General features: G+C 46.8%; 1 protein-coding gene across 4 annotated transcripts; it reads left to right on the plus strand.

Moving 5' to 3' along the window:
- The first annotated feature begins 1,232 nt into the window (after positions 1-1,232).
- On the plus strand, positions 1,233-9,692 carry LOC102453596 (cytoglobin-1-like). 4 transcript variants are annotated; one of them, XM_025185371.3, is made up of 5 exons: positions 1,233-1,280; positions 1,783-1,823; positions 5,257-5,373; positions 7,184-7,406; positions 9,426-9,692. In XM_025185371.3, exons 1-5 carry the CDS (start codon positions 1,239-1,241, stop codon positions 9,567-9,569), a joined length of 567 nt encoding a protein of 188 aa, XP_025041156.3. In that variant the 5' UTR covers positions 1,233-1,238; the 3' UTR covers positions 9,570-9,692. The 4 variants fall into 4 exon arrangements, with proteins under 4 accessions (XP_025041156.3, XP_006124665.3, XP_075755046.2 ...); XM_075898931.2 differs by lacking the exon at positions 1,233-1,280 and adding an exon at positions 1,331-1,442; XM_006124603.4 differs by lacking the exon at positions 1,783-1,823 and having other exon boundaries at positions 1,250-1,280.
- Positions 9,693-11,087: the final 1,395 nt, after the last annotated feature.

Below are 11,087 nucleotides of genomic sequence, written 5' to 3' on the forward strand. Positions count from 1 at the left end.
TAATTTAAAAATAAACTGTTTAACAGAGAGTATAAGGACTGGCGATAGCAAGTGATGGACAGGAGAATAGAGAGGGCGGGGCTTCAAGGAAGGGGCAGGGCGGTAGATCTTCGCCTGTTCTGAGACTTAAAAAGTGATCTTGAGTGTAAAAAGGTTGGAGACCACTGCCTTAGGGCTTATCTTAAATCCCCACTTGGCAGCCAGGCAGGAGCTCTACCTTGCAGCTCCAGTCCCTGCTAGCACTGAGCTGTCTGTGGTGCTGCAGTTTCAGGAGCACCATATGTAGGACCCTACCAAATTCACGACCATGAAAAATGCATCGTGAACAGTGAAATCTGATCTTTTGTGTGCTTTTACCTTATCCTATACAGATTTTTCAGGGGAGACCCACGTTCCTCAATTTGGGGGTCCTGATTCAAAAGGGAGTTAAGGGGAGTCACCAGGATATTGGGGGTGGGCAGGTTGCGGTACTGCCACCCTTTCTTCTGCACTGCTTTCAAGGCTGCGTGGCCAGAGAGGGGTGGTTGTTTGGCTGGCTCCCTGGTTCTGAAGGTGAGGCAGAAATAAGGGTGGCAATACCATACCATGCCAGCTTTACTTCTGCGCAGCTGCCTTCAGAGTTGGCAGCTGCTGATTGAGGGCTCAGCTCTGAAGGCAGCAGCACAGAAGTAAAGGTGGCAATACCATGCCATACCATCCTTCTGCGCTGCTGCCAATGGGGGCTTTGCCTTCAGAGCTGGGCTCCTGGCCAGCAGCTGCCGCTCTCCAGGTTTAAAGGCAGTGACACCACCAGCAGCAGTGCAGAAGTAAGGGTATCAGGACAACAACCCCATCCCTTCAGTACCCTTGTGGCCCCCACACAGCACCTTTATGGGTCAGGAACCCTACAATTGCAACAGTAAGAAATGTCAGATTTAAATAGCTGAAATCATGACATTTACAACTTTTAAAATCCTGTGTCCATGAATTTGATAAGTCCCTAACTATATGCACCACTCTGGCACCAGAAAGAAACTGACTGTCTCTGGCCCTGCTGCTCGTTTTTATATGGCCCTCCAAGGCCCTGATAGGTTGCTTTCCCTTTCGTCACCCTCTGCTGCTTGGAGGACTTGTCTACTGCTCCTTTCCTGGGATGAGTGTTTCAGAACAGTGAGGCCTCCAGCAAGGGGTCTCTGGGATTTAGTCCACCCCATCACACCTTGTCCCATCCCTCCCCCAACTGTCACCCCCAGAATTCCATGCCAGGAGCTCCCAAGGCTGGGGAGCCCTGTCCGTTGGAGGTGTGGTGAGAGGCCCTGGAAACAGGGCAGAGTATGAGGGAGCAGCCTGCCCCGGCTCCAAGTCTTCAGTTCCCTTTTCTATGGGGCTGATGTTTAACATCATGGAGCTTCTTGGTTGGGAGGGTCGAGCTCAGCCCCAGTAGCTTCTCGAATGGCAGCCGGGTAGCTAGGCCGAGCAAGGGGTCTCCACTCCATAGAAGCAGCCCCCTACCCCAAGTCTGGATCTCAGCAGCCTCAGCAGCCCCCCAGTCAGTCAGTGTGGGCCCCACTCTCAGTGTGGGCCCCGGGGCTGTGTTGAGGTGACCACAGCTGGGTGCCACACAGCCTCCCTGAGCCAGCAGGGCAGCCCCCTGCTCTTGCTGGCGTGTTCTGAGGTGAAGGGAGGGACGTGCAGATGATACCGCCCCACCCCATGCTCCTAGGCACAAGGGTTTAAATCTCCACTCATTTGATCTGAGTGGCTTCTCAATAAGCTCACTAGTGGCCTCGCTTTGTGTTGCAGTTCCCTTTCAGCTGCACCGGCTACAGGACTCCAGCGCTGAGGTACCTGGCATGTGTATGCCCTAAAACGACACTGCGGCCAAATCCTACCCCCTCCTCTGCACCTGCAGAGGGCCTGCCCTATGTGGAGCCTCCCAGGCACCACTGCACAGCAGGGACTGGCGGTGGGCCAGACAGGGTCTATTGTCCCATCAGACATTGGTTGCCATGGAGAAGGGCCACACAAGGACTATTACTATCACAGGGCCTGCAGCTGTCACTGCAGCTGGGAGGGGAGGATTCCTTCTCCTCTGTCCCTCTGGTTCCCCACTGCCTAGCCCAGCTACTCAGGACTGGGAGGGAGATGTGTGAAGCAGAGGCATAGCTAGGGCAGGAAATGGGGTGGGCCTCAGCTTTCAGATGGGCAGGCTGGGGGGAAGGGAGGAAGGGATGGAGGGACCTGGAGGGGGAGTACAGAAGGGATCCGCTGCTCTGGGGAGGGGGGCGGGTCAGTCTGACCACATATCCCTCCTGCTTGTGCTGTGTGCTGCTGCTCTAGGTTCCTGTCCCAGCGGTAGCCCTGCCCAGACCTGCCCCTGCAAGGCACCCCCCCTGCAGAGCTAGCACTGGGGCCGGAAACTGGGGCAGCAATGCACAGGTTCACTGGATGGTCACCTGTTCTGTCCTTTCCCTCTGGGACACCCAGCACTGGCCACGGTCAGAAGAAATGATACTGGGCTACATGGACCTTTGGTCTGACCCAGTGTGGCTGTTCTGATGTTCTTACGTAGCCAGGCAGCTGGGCTGACAGACTCCGAGCTGGGGTTGGGAGTCCCAGCCTGTGGGTTTAGGGAGCTCTGGCCCCGATCTCAGTGGGCCTGGATGCTAAGTGGGTGAGCCATGGATCAGTGGCTCTGCCCCTGGGGTGAAGAGAGACAGGGAGCATTTGGCCCTGCAGGAGGATTTGAGGGGCTCAGAGCTCAGTGCATGCACAGACACAGTAAAACCGCAACTTTCTTGATAGAATTCCCTGGCCCGGGGACCAGAGGGAGTCTCAGAAGCCTGTTAATCCTCCCCATGTTAGAACACGTCTCCAAGCGCAAGTGGGCAGTTACATCCTGCGTGGGATTTGGGAGCTCTCCCCTTCTATGCAGAGGGAATGATCTTCTGGGAAGCAGGCAGCGTCCCTTCCACCCCCTCCTGATGCAGCAGCACTTGGAAATGTTCCCCTGAGTTCTGATGCTTCCTCCTCCATTTTGGCTGATTCCCCATGATGCAGTGGGGATTTAAGATTGGCCAGATGCTCGGTGTCACAGTGCGTTAAAGAGCAGTGCACAGACAGGACCAGCCTGACCTGGGGGGGTGTTTCCAAGACCCACCTGAGAACACTGGGAATGGTGTGAACTGGAGCTCACCACCTGCACTGTTCAAGCACATTACAGCACTGAGCCATAAAGAGGCCATTTTTTGATGGATCCTTCTGATTGGGCATCTGGTAACCAGGAAGGAGCCAGATGAGGTCACTCAGTTAGGGTGAACTGCAATGAATGGGACAGCCAATCCCCAAAGTTGATGGCTATTCCAATACTTAGATTTACCAAGCCAACACAAAACAACCTCAATGATACTTTTCTGGATACCAGAAGCCAACCACACAGTCCCTTTAAAGCAACCCAGTCTTAGGCTTCCACCCAGACACCCAGGTCAAATAAAGTTCTACTAGTCCCAAAGGGTCAGACATATTACCTCGCATGCCAATGACTATTTCAGATCTTATTCCAAATACATGTTTATAGCCAATTCTTATTAACTAAACTAACATTTATTAAAGAATAAAAAAGAGAGAATATTGGTAGAGGCATGAATACAGTTCTAATAGCAGATTCATAGTAGAGATGGAGAACTTTGTAGCTGCAAAAAAGTTCTTTATGAATTTAGTTCAGAAGCTAGACCAATGCTGAACCTCATAGTCAGGATAAACTTAAAAAACAATAAATAGTCTGGTAGCACTTTATGGACCAACAAAACATGTCGATGGTATCATGAGCTTTCGTGGGCATAGCCCAGTTCTTCAAAAGCTCATGATCCCATCTACATGTTTTGTTAGTCTATAAAGTGCTCCTAGACCATTTGTTGTTTTTTAAGTTTATCCCGTACAGACTAACTCGGCTACCCCCAGAAGCCTCACATTCAGGGTGTACCATCTTATGATGGGAATCTCAAACCTTAGGACTTAGTCTTTCTCTGCATGAAACCTTAAGCAGACCTAAGATAAAAAGGATCAGACCCAAGGGGTTTAATATAGATTTCAAGCAGCCTCTTGACCATTCGGTCTTGGATTAACAATAGGCTTTTGATGTAACCTGCTGTTCCCCAAAACATCATGGAAATTCACATAAAGTAATGTACCCATTAAACCATTTATCCCAAACTTTAAAGAGCCATATAGGCAATGCAATTATTTCACCCAAGATCCATTTAAATGTTAATATTCCCTTTGATCTCTGAATCAACAGCGATAGTAATAGACAGGAACTGTCTGTTTACATGGCTAACATCTAACAAGATATAAGAAAACACATACAATTAGTATCACTTCTAAATTCTAACAATACAGGGTTGCATTTCAAAGTTCTAGCCTAACTAGCCTTGAAGGACCCTAATTCCCATTTACATATGTTTCTGACTTGTCTCTGCTGGTTGACTCTGGGTCAGTTTAGTGTGAGGAATATTGATAGAAATGTAGCCGTGTTAGTCTGGTGTAGCTGAAACAAAAGACAGGACTATGTAGCACTTTAAAGACTAACAAGATGGTTTATTAGGTGATGAGCTTTCGTGGGCCAGACCCATTTCCTCAGATCAAATAGTGGAAGAAAATTGGCACAACCATATATACCAAAGGATACAATCAAAAAAATGAACACATATGTTGGTATATATGGTTGTGCTAATTTTCTTCCACTATTTGATCTGAGGAAGTGGGTCTGGCCCACGAAAGCTCATCACCTAATAAACCATCTTGTTAGTCTTTAAAGTGCTACATAGTCCTGTTTTGTGTGAGGAATATGTAACTCTTTCTGGCCACGTGTCCTACTTGGCATACGATTTTTTGCAATTAGATAACAGTGATATCAACAATGGGTTTTATGGTCAAATTATAATTATTCAAAAACACAGTATTTGAGAGGTTATTATTATTATTGTATTTTATTGTACATCTCTGATACATTGTGCTGGAATGGCTCTTTTGGCTTTTCTTATACTTTTTTATTTGGTTCTTTGTCTGCACTTTCTGTATGGAGGTGAACCCCACATCTCTCTCTGACTCTCCGAAGTACACAATGAAAGTAAGCTCTGTATGTACTCCTGTCTACGGAGTGGTTTCATATGGACCATTTATGTCTGTTCTTGGTAATCTCATCTAAAATACTTGGCTTCCTTCAAAAGCTATGTCTGCAAATTGTAATCTAGCTTTGCTGCCTTGTCACCTCACCAGGGAGCATCATTCAGGCATCATGGCTTTGTTAACTGATGCTGATAAGAAGAGTATCCACCACATCTGGTCAAAGTTATTTGAGAATCCAGAAGAGAATGGCAAAATAATTGTCATCAGGTAAGTCATGACATTCAAGGGCTTCCTGCTTATCTGGGTTTAAAGTTCCTGCTGTCATTTTAATTCAAACCTTAGTGTAAAATCTACAATATATGTGAGAGAGTTGTCTGTCTGTCTGTTTGTTCAAGAATTCCTCCTAAATCATAGGTTCCCAAACTGGGAGGCGTACCCAGGGGGGGCATGAAGAAATTCCAGGGGAGTGCAAGGCGAGTTTTGCTGCCCTGTTCAGTTCCTTTTTTTTTTTTTTTTTTTTTTTTTGCTCAAGTTTTGCTGCTATTATGGCAGGGGGGCATGAGGGTTTTTCAAAAATCAAAAAGGGGGGCATGATGCCAAAAAGTTTGGGAACCACTGTCCTAAATGGTAAGAGCTTCTCGGGGCTTTTTGAGCTCAATGGGAGAGCAGTAAAGGCGGAAGTGCTGGCTAAAGCCATCAGAGCAGACAGCTGCAGGAGGCCTCCAAGAGGCCAAAAATGTTGAATTTCCAGCAACGCTGCATCTACATTAGTGTCACTTTGTCCAGGCAAAGTCAGGAATAGCGTTACTCCTGGTGAAAAGCAGGCATACAGGAATTGACTTCAGCTACCCCTAAGGGCAGTGCAACAGGTTTGGTAGTATGGATATATCACTTAGAAAATTGACCATAGACAGCTAAATTTGGTGTAAAGTCCTAGTTTAGACCAGGTCCTTGTGACCAAACAAGGCCAGCAAGGCCTGGTAGAAATTGGGGTAGGGTGAATACATGACCCTGCGTGCTCCTTCCCCTACATGTATCATCTTTAAATGGGAGAGAACATATTGCTGAACAGTCACATATAGCAAGAGAGGTTTTCTTGACATGTATTTCACTGGCTCCTTTTTCCGGATTTAGGTCTGACTCTTCTCACAGTCTTTTTCTTATACTATTATCTTGTATACCCTTAACAATTTGATCTCTCGTCATCGACTCAGATTGATTTTGGAAATGACACGTCTAATTTTGTATCTTTAGATCTTCTGAAAATTATTAAAAAATCTTTCTCCATTTGATTTCTTGAATGACACTGAAATCTTTCAAAATGTTTCATTTCTTGTTTTGTAAACAATATGTCTCATTTTTTCCAAGACAAACTCATACACAGCTTTTTCCTCTAACATTAAGCTCAAATGAATTAGATAATGAAATCGCTTCAGTTCCTAAATATTAAAGAGATGACAAATTTCTGTCTTATAAGTAGATCCCCATGCCTTCAAAAAGAAATAAATTCTTGTTTAAACCTTTTCAGCATTTTGTATCATTTTTAGAAAAGTAGGAACTCTTAATTGATCCATCTTATTTCATTCAAACTTGTTTTTCACTGCTGAGTAACTATTACGTCAGGAATAGTGATAGAAATGTAGCCGTGTTAGTCTGGGGTAGTGAAGCAAAATGCAGGACAATGTAGCACTTTAAAGACTAACAAGATGGTTTATTTGATGAGCTTTCGTGGGCCAGACCCATTACGTCAGGTTTTGTTTTGAACTTTTTCTAGTTCTTTTTATCACTTCCTTCGATCTTGGCCCCATATGGTGTTTTATATGCAAGTAATCCACTCATCTTAATGATAACAATTCATTGCTAGTAATTTAACAGTGGTCTTTATTAGCTATCTAGTTAATATGTAGACAGAGCATCTTAACTCAGGTCAATTTGTCAGTCCAACCTAAAGCCTTCCTCCTACCATCATCTCGCAGTCTGGAGATTCTATTCGCTCTCTTAAAGCCACTGTAAAAGCACAGCAGTCTTGCTTTTCTAATTTGTGATTTTCAGTCCCTCTTCCTTCTTCCCAATACAGACTCTTCAAAGATTATCCTGAGACAAAAGCATACTTCAAGAGCATCCCGACTGAAGGCAACCTGCAGGAGGACCCGCAGATACGTTACCATGGGCGGAGAGTCATGGTTGCTCTCAACCAGGTGATTGAAAACCTCGACAATTGGAAACAGGCCTGCAGGATTCTGGAGCATGTAGCAGAGAAGCACAAGAATACGCACCACGTCCCAGCAGCGAATTTCCAGGTATGGATGTATGCAGCGATCAAGAGCACATACTTTATTTAGAGATTACAGCTATTTGTTCAGTCACAGAGGGGAAAGGTCAATATCCCAGAGACCTAGCTATTCATACTCACAGGCTGTGTCTAGACTGCCATGATTTACCGGAAATGCTTTTAATGGAAAAGTTTTCCATTAAAAGCATTTTCGGAACAGAGCGTCTAGATTGGCAAGGACGCTTTTCCGCAAAAGCGCTTTTTGCGGAAAAGCGTCCGGGCCAATCTAGACGCGCTTTTCCACAAAAAAGCTCCGATCGCCATTTTCGCGATTGGGGCTTTTTTGCGGAAAACAAATCTCAGCTGTCTACACTGGCACTTTTGCACAAAAGAACTTTTGCCCGAACAGGAGCAACATAGTATTTCCGCAAGAACATTGACAATCTTACATGAGATTGTCAGTGCTTTTGTGGAAATTCAAGCGGACAGTGTAGACAGCTGGCAAGTTTTTCCGGAAAAGCGGCTGATTTTCCAGAAAAACTGGCCAGTCTAGACACAGCCACACATTGTGACACGCTTGTCAGAAAGCAAGAGGTTAGTATAGGCATGGACCATAAGCATTAGAGTTAGTAAAGCACCCATGCCGTGCAAGTGCAATTGGTTGTGTGATCAAATGTGTGGAAAACGAGATCGCAGTTTATTGCAATAACCCCTAGAGGCCTCAACCAAGATCAGAGCCTTATTGTGCTGTGTTGTGTACAGGACAGTCTTCACCACAAAGAGCTGACAGTCCACACACACACACGGTAGAAAAAGAAGGGACAATCCCTGTGTTACAGATAGGGTACTGAGATGAGTAAGTGACTTTCCCCAAATAACACCAGGAATCTGTGGCAGAGTTGGGAACTGACTCAGATCTCCGAATCTGCAGCCAGATCCATACCCACATCATCCCTCCTCTCATTACCAAGTCTTTACAAAGTATTTGATTTAATTTCTCCTGAAAAAAATGCCAGAAAAAAATGCACTTAAATGGGTTTACAAGCAGACACTGACGCTTGGCTTGACCCCTGACTCCAGAAGCCTAAACGAGAGGGAACAATCATTGAGACGATGCAGCTTTGGGGGAGACGCCTTGTGAGTCCTGCAGGGATCAGCCCTAGATAACATCCATGAGGATGCTGAGTGGGGAGCAAACAGCCCATCAGGACAGTTACAGGCAACAGATGCAAAAATATGGGCAGGACATAATGAGGTTCCACCTCCACTAGTGGTTTTTCAGATGTTTTCATAGAATGGCCAATGTCCCAGTAGAGAGAACAGCTCATGTATGCCTCCACTCCTGTTCCTGGCTGTGGCTACCTCCCCACTCCTGTGTAATTGCATGGTACACACCTGAGTATCTCACAGGGAGCTGTCGAGGGCTAGTAAAGCGTCAGGGAGTGTAGTATCTTCAAGTATCCTCGCTTCTAATACCCTACTCATGGCAACCCTAACCCTAGGGCAGGGAACCTTGCCCAGAGGAACCCCAAGCCTACCCGCAGGTGCCCTACCCATAATAACCCTAATCCTAGGGTGGATAACCCTACCCATAGGAACCCCAACCTTTGCTCCGAGCACTCTACTCATAGGAACTCTAATCCTAGCTCCAGGTACCCTACCCATAAGAACCCTAACCCAAGGGCAGGGAGCACTAACCATAGGAAGCCTAACCCTCGCTCCAAGTGCCCTACCCATAGGAACCCACTTTCTAAGGCAGGGAGCCCAGGACAATCCTCAGCATCTGAGATAACGTCTGCGCACTCGTATAAAAGCCACACAAATGCAATGCTGTGACCCAAGCAGGTAGGTAAGAGGAGGCTGCTCTAGATGCGGAGACACCTCGGGCACCCCATTTGGGGTCCTACTCCAAAGGGATGTCAGATGATTCTGCCACTCATTCCAGGGTAACCACGCTGCTGAGAGCTGGTTCCTTTCTAGCTGAAGAATTGACCAACTTTAAGCTTAATATGGTTAGGGCCTCACTCGCTCTCCGTTCCTTCGCCAGAGCATGTTTCAGGTGATCCTGAGTGTTTGCAAAGAGCTCATGGGAAATGAATTCAGCAGCGAGGTGTCCAGCGCTTGGGAGAAGCTCTTCCGTCTGCTCTTTGAACAAATAAATACATCTTATGCAAACGCTTCCAAGTCCTGAAGCGTCATGCATGGCTCTGGAAGCAAGGAGACTGGTCTCTTGGTACTGCCCATGTGGTTACACAGATACATTCTATATGGAAATAGTGCTCAGTGTAATGGAATAAAGGAGGACTCGGCAACATTTCCTGGATCAGTGTTTGATTTCAGCACACAGGGACTGCTAGACGGCTGCAGACCCAGAGCCATTGACTCAGGCCCATGTCTCTGACAGCAGAAGAAAGGGCATAAGAGCCCTGACGTAGGCAGATGTGGGATAAGCTGCCCTTCGCTTTCATAGATTCCAAGGCCAGAAGCAAGTGATGTGATTGTGTCACTTATTACTGGGGCTCCTAGAAGCTTTGTAACTGGCCAGCTTTGTAATGTGGAGATACTCCATTGCCTGGTTATTACCAGTATGTGAGCTGGAATTTTGCTGCCGGGAAGTTAGACGTTCATATAATTTCCTTCTTGTTGGACCCACCTTGCCTAGTTCAAATCACAGCTGGCAGCAAAGCCCCGCAAGTCTGGAGTTCCAGACCTGGGCAGGATCCAGATCCAATTATTAGGGGTGCTCCCTCTTTCTATAATGGGCTGAAACCAAGCCATGTGTCAGAGAGCACTGACCTCCTGGGGGTCAGATCCAGCTCCGTGCCGCAGGCCTGTCCCTAGCTTTGGCGGGTTGGGCTGGAACCTGGAGCCAGCTTGGCACTGTGTCTAGACTGGCCAGTTTTTCCAGAAAATCAGCCACTTTTCCAGAAAAACTTGCCAGCTGTCTACACTGGCCGCTTGAATTTCCGCAAAAGCACTGACGATCTCATGTAAGACTGTCAGTGTTCTTGCGGAAATACTATGCTGCTCCCGTTCGGGCAAAAGTCCCTTTTGCGCAAAGCTTTTGTGCAAAAGGGCCAGTGTAGACAGCTCAGATTTGTTTCCCTCAAAAAAGCCCTGATCGCGAAAATGGCGATCGGGGCTTTTTTGCAGAAAAGCGTGTCTAGATTGGCATGGACGCTTTTCCGCAAAAAGTGCTTTTGTGGAAAAGCGTCCGTGCCAATCTAGATGCTCTGTTCCGAAAATGCTTTTAACGGAAAACTTTTCCGTTAAAAGCATTTCCGGAAAATCATGCCAGTCTAGACGTAGCCTTGGTGGTAGAGGAATACGTAGAAAGCAGGCTGACAGTGCCATCTGGAGGCAGCAGAGGGGAATGGTCACAGCTGTACTGGCTTTAAAAACAAGGAGTAGTCCTGTGGCATTTTAGAGACTAACAGAAATATATACTGACTTTGTCACTCCTGCCAGGGTCACAGCCCACTGAAGGGTTCAGCCCTGCCTACAGGCTCTGCATGCACCCAGCTCTCTTCTTGGGCAGGCTGTGTGGATAAAGCTGGGGTATGGCCCAACAACAGATAAGATGTTAATACATAAAAGAATAACACCTGCCCTTCTACAGAGCTCTTCTCTGCAACTCTCAAATCTTGTGTTACACAAGAAGTCAGTATTATCCCTATTTTACAGATGGGGAAACTGAGGTCCGGGGTGA

This window comes from Pelodiscus sinensis, chromosome 15, assembly GCF_052426305.1.
Source record: "Pelodiscus sinensis isolate ZL-2025 chromosome 15, ASM5242630v1, whole genome shotgun sequence".
Lineage (NCBI taxonomy): Eukaryota > Metazoa > Chordata > Testudines > Trionychidae > Pelodiscus > Pelodiscus sinensis.

Bases quoted from the DNA above. Each gene is read 5' to 3' on its own strand.
- LOC102453596 (XM_025185371.3), top strand. From the start codon at position 1,239: ATGCCAGGAGCTCCCAAGGCTGGGGAGCCCTGTCCGTTGGAG. The intron at 1,824-5,256 runs GTACCTGGCATG...TCACCTCACCAG, and splicing joins TACAGGACTCCAGCGCTGAG to GGAGCATCATTCAGGCATCA. The intron at 5,374-7,183 runs GTAAGTCATGAC...TTCCCAATACAG, and splicing joins GGCAAAATAATTGTCATCAG to ACTCTTCAAAGATTATCCTG.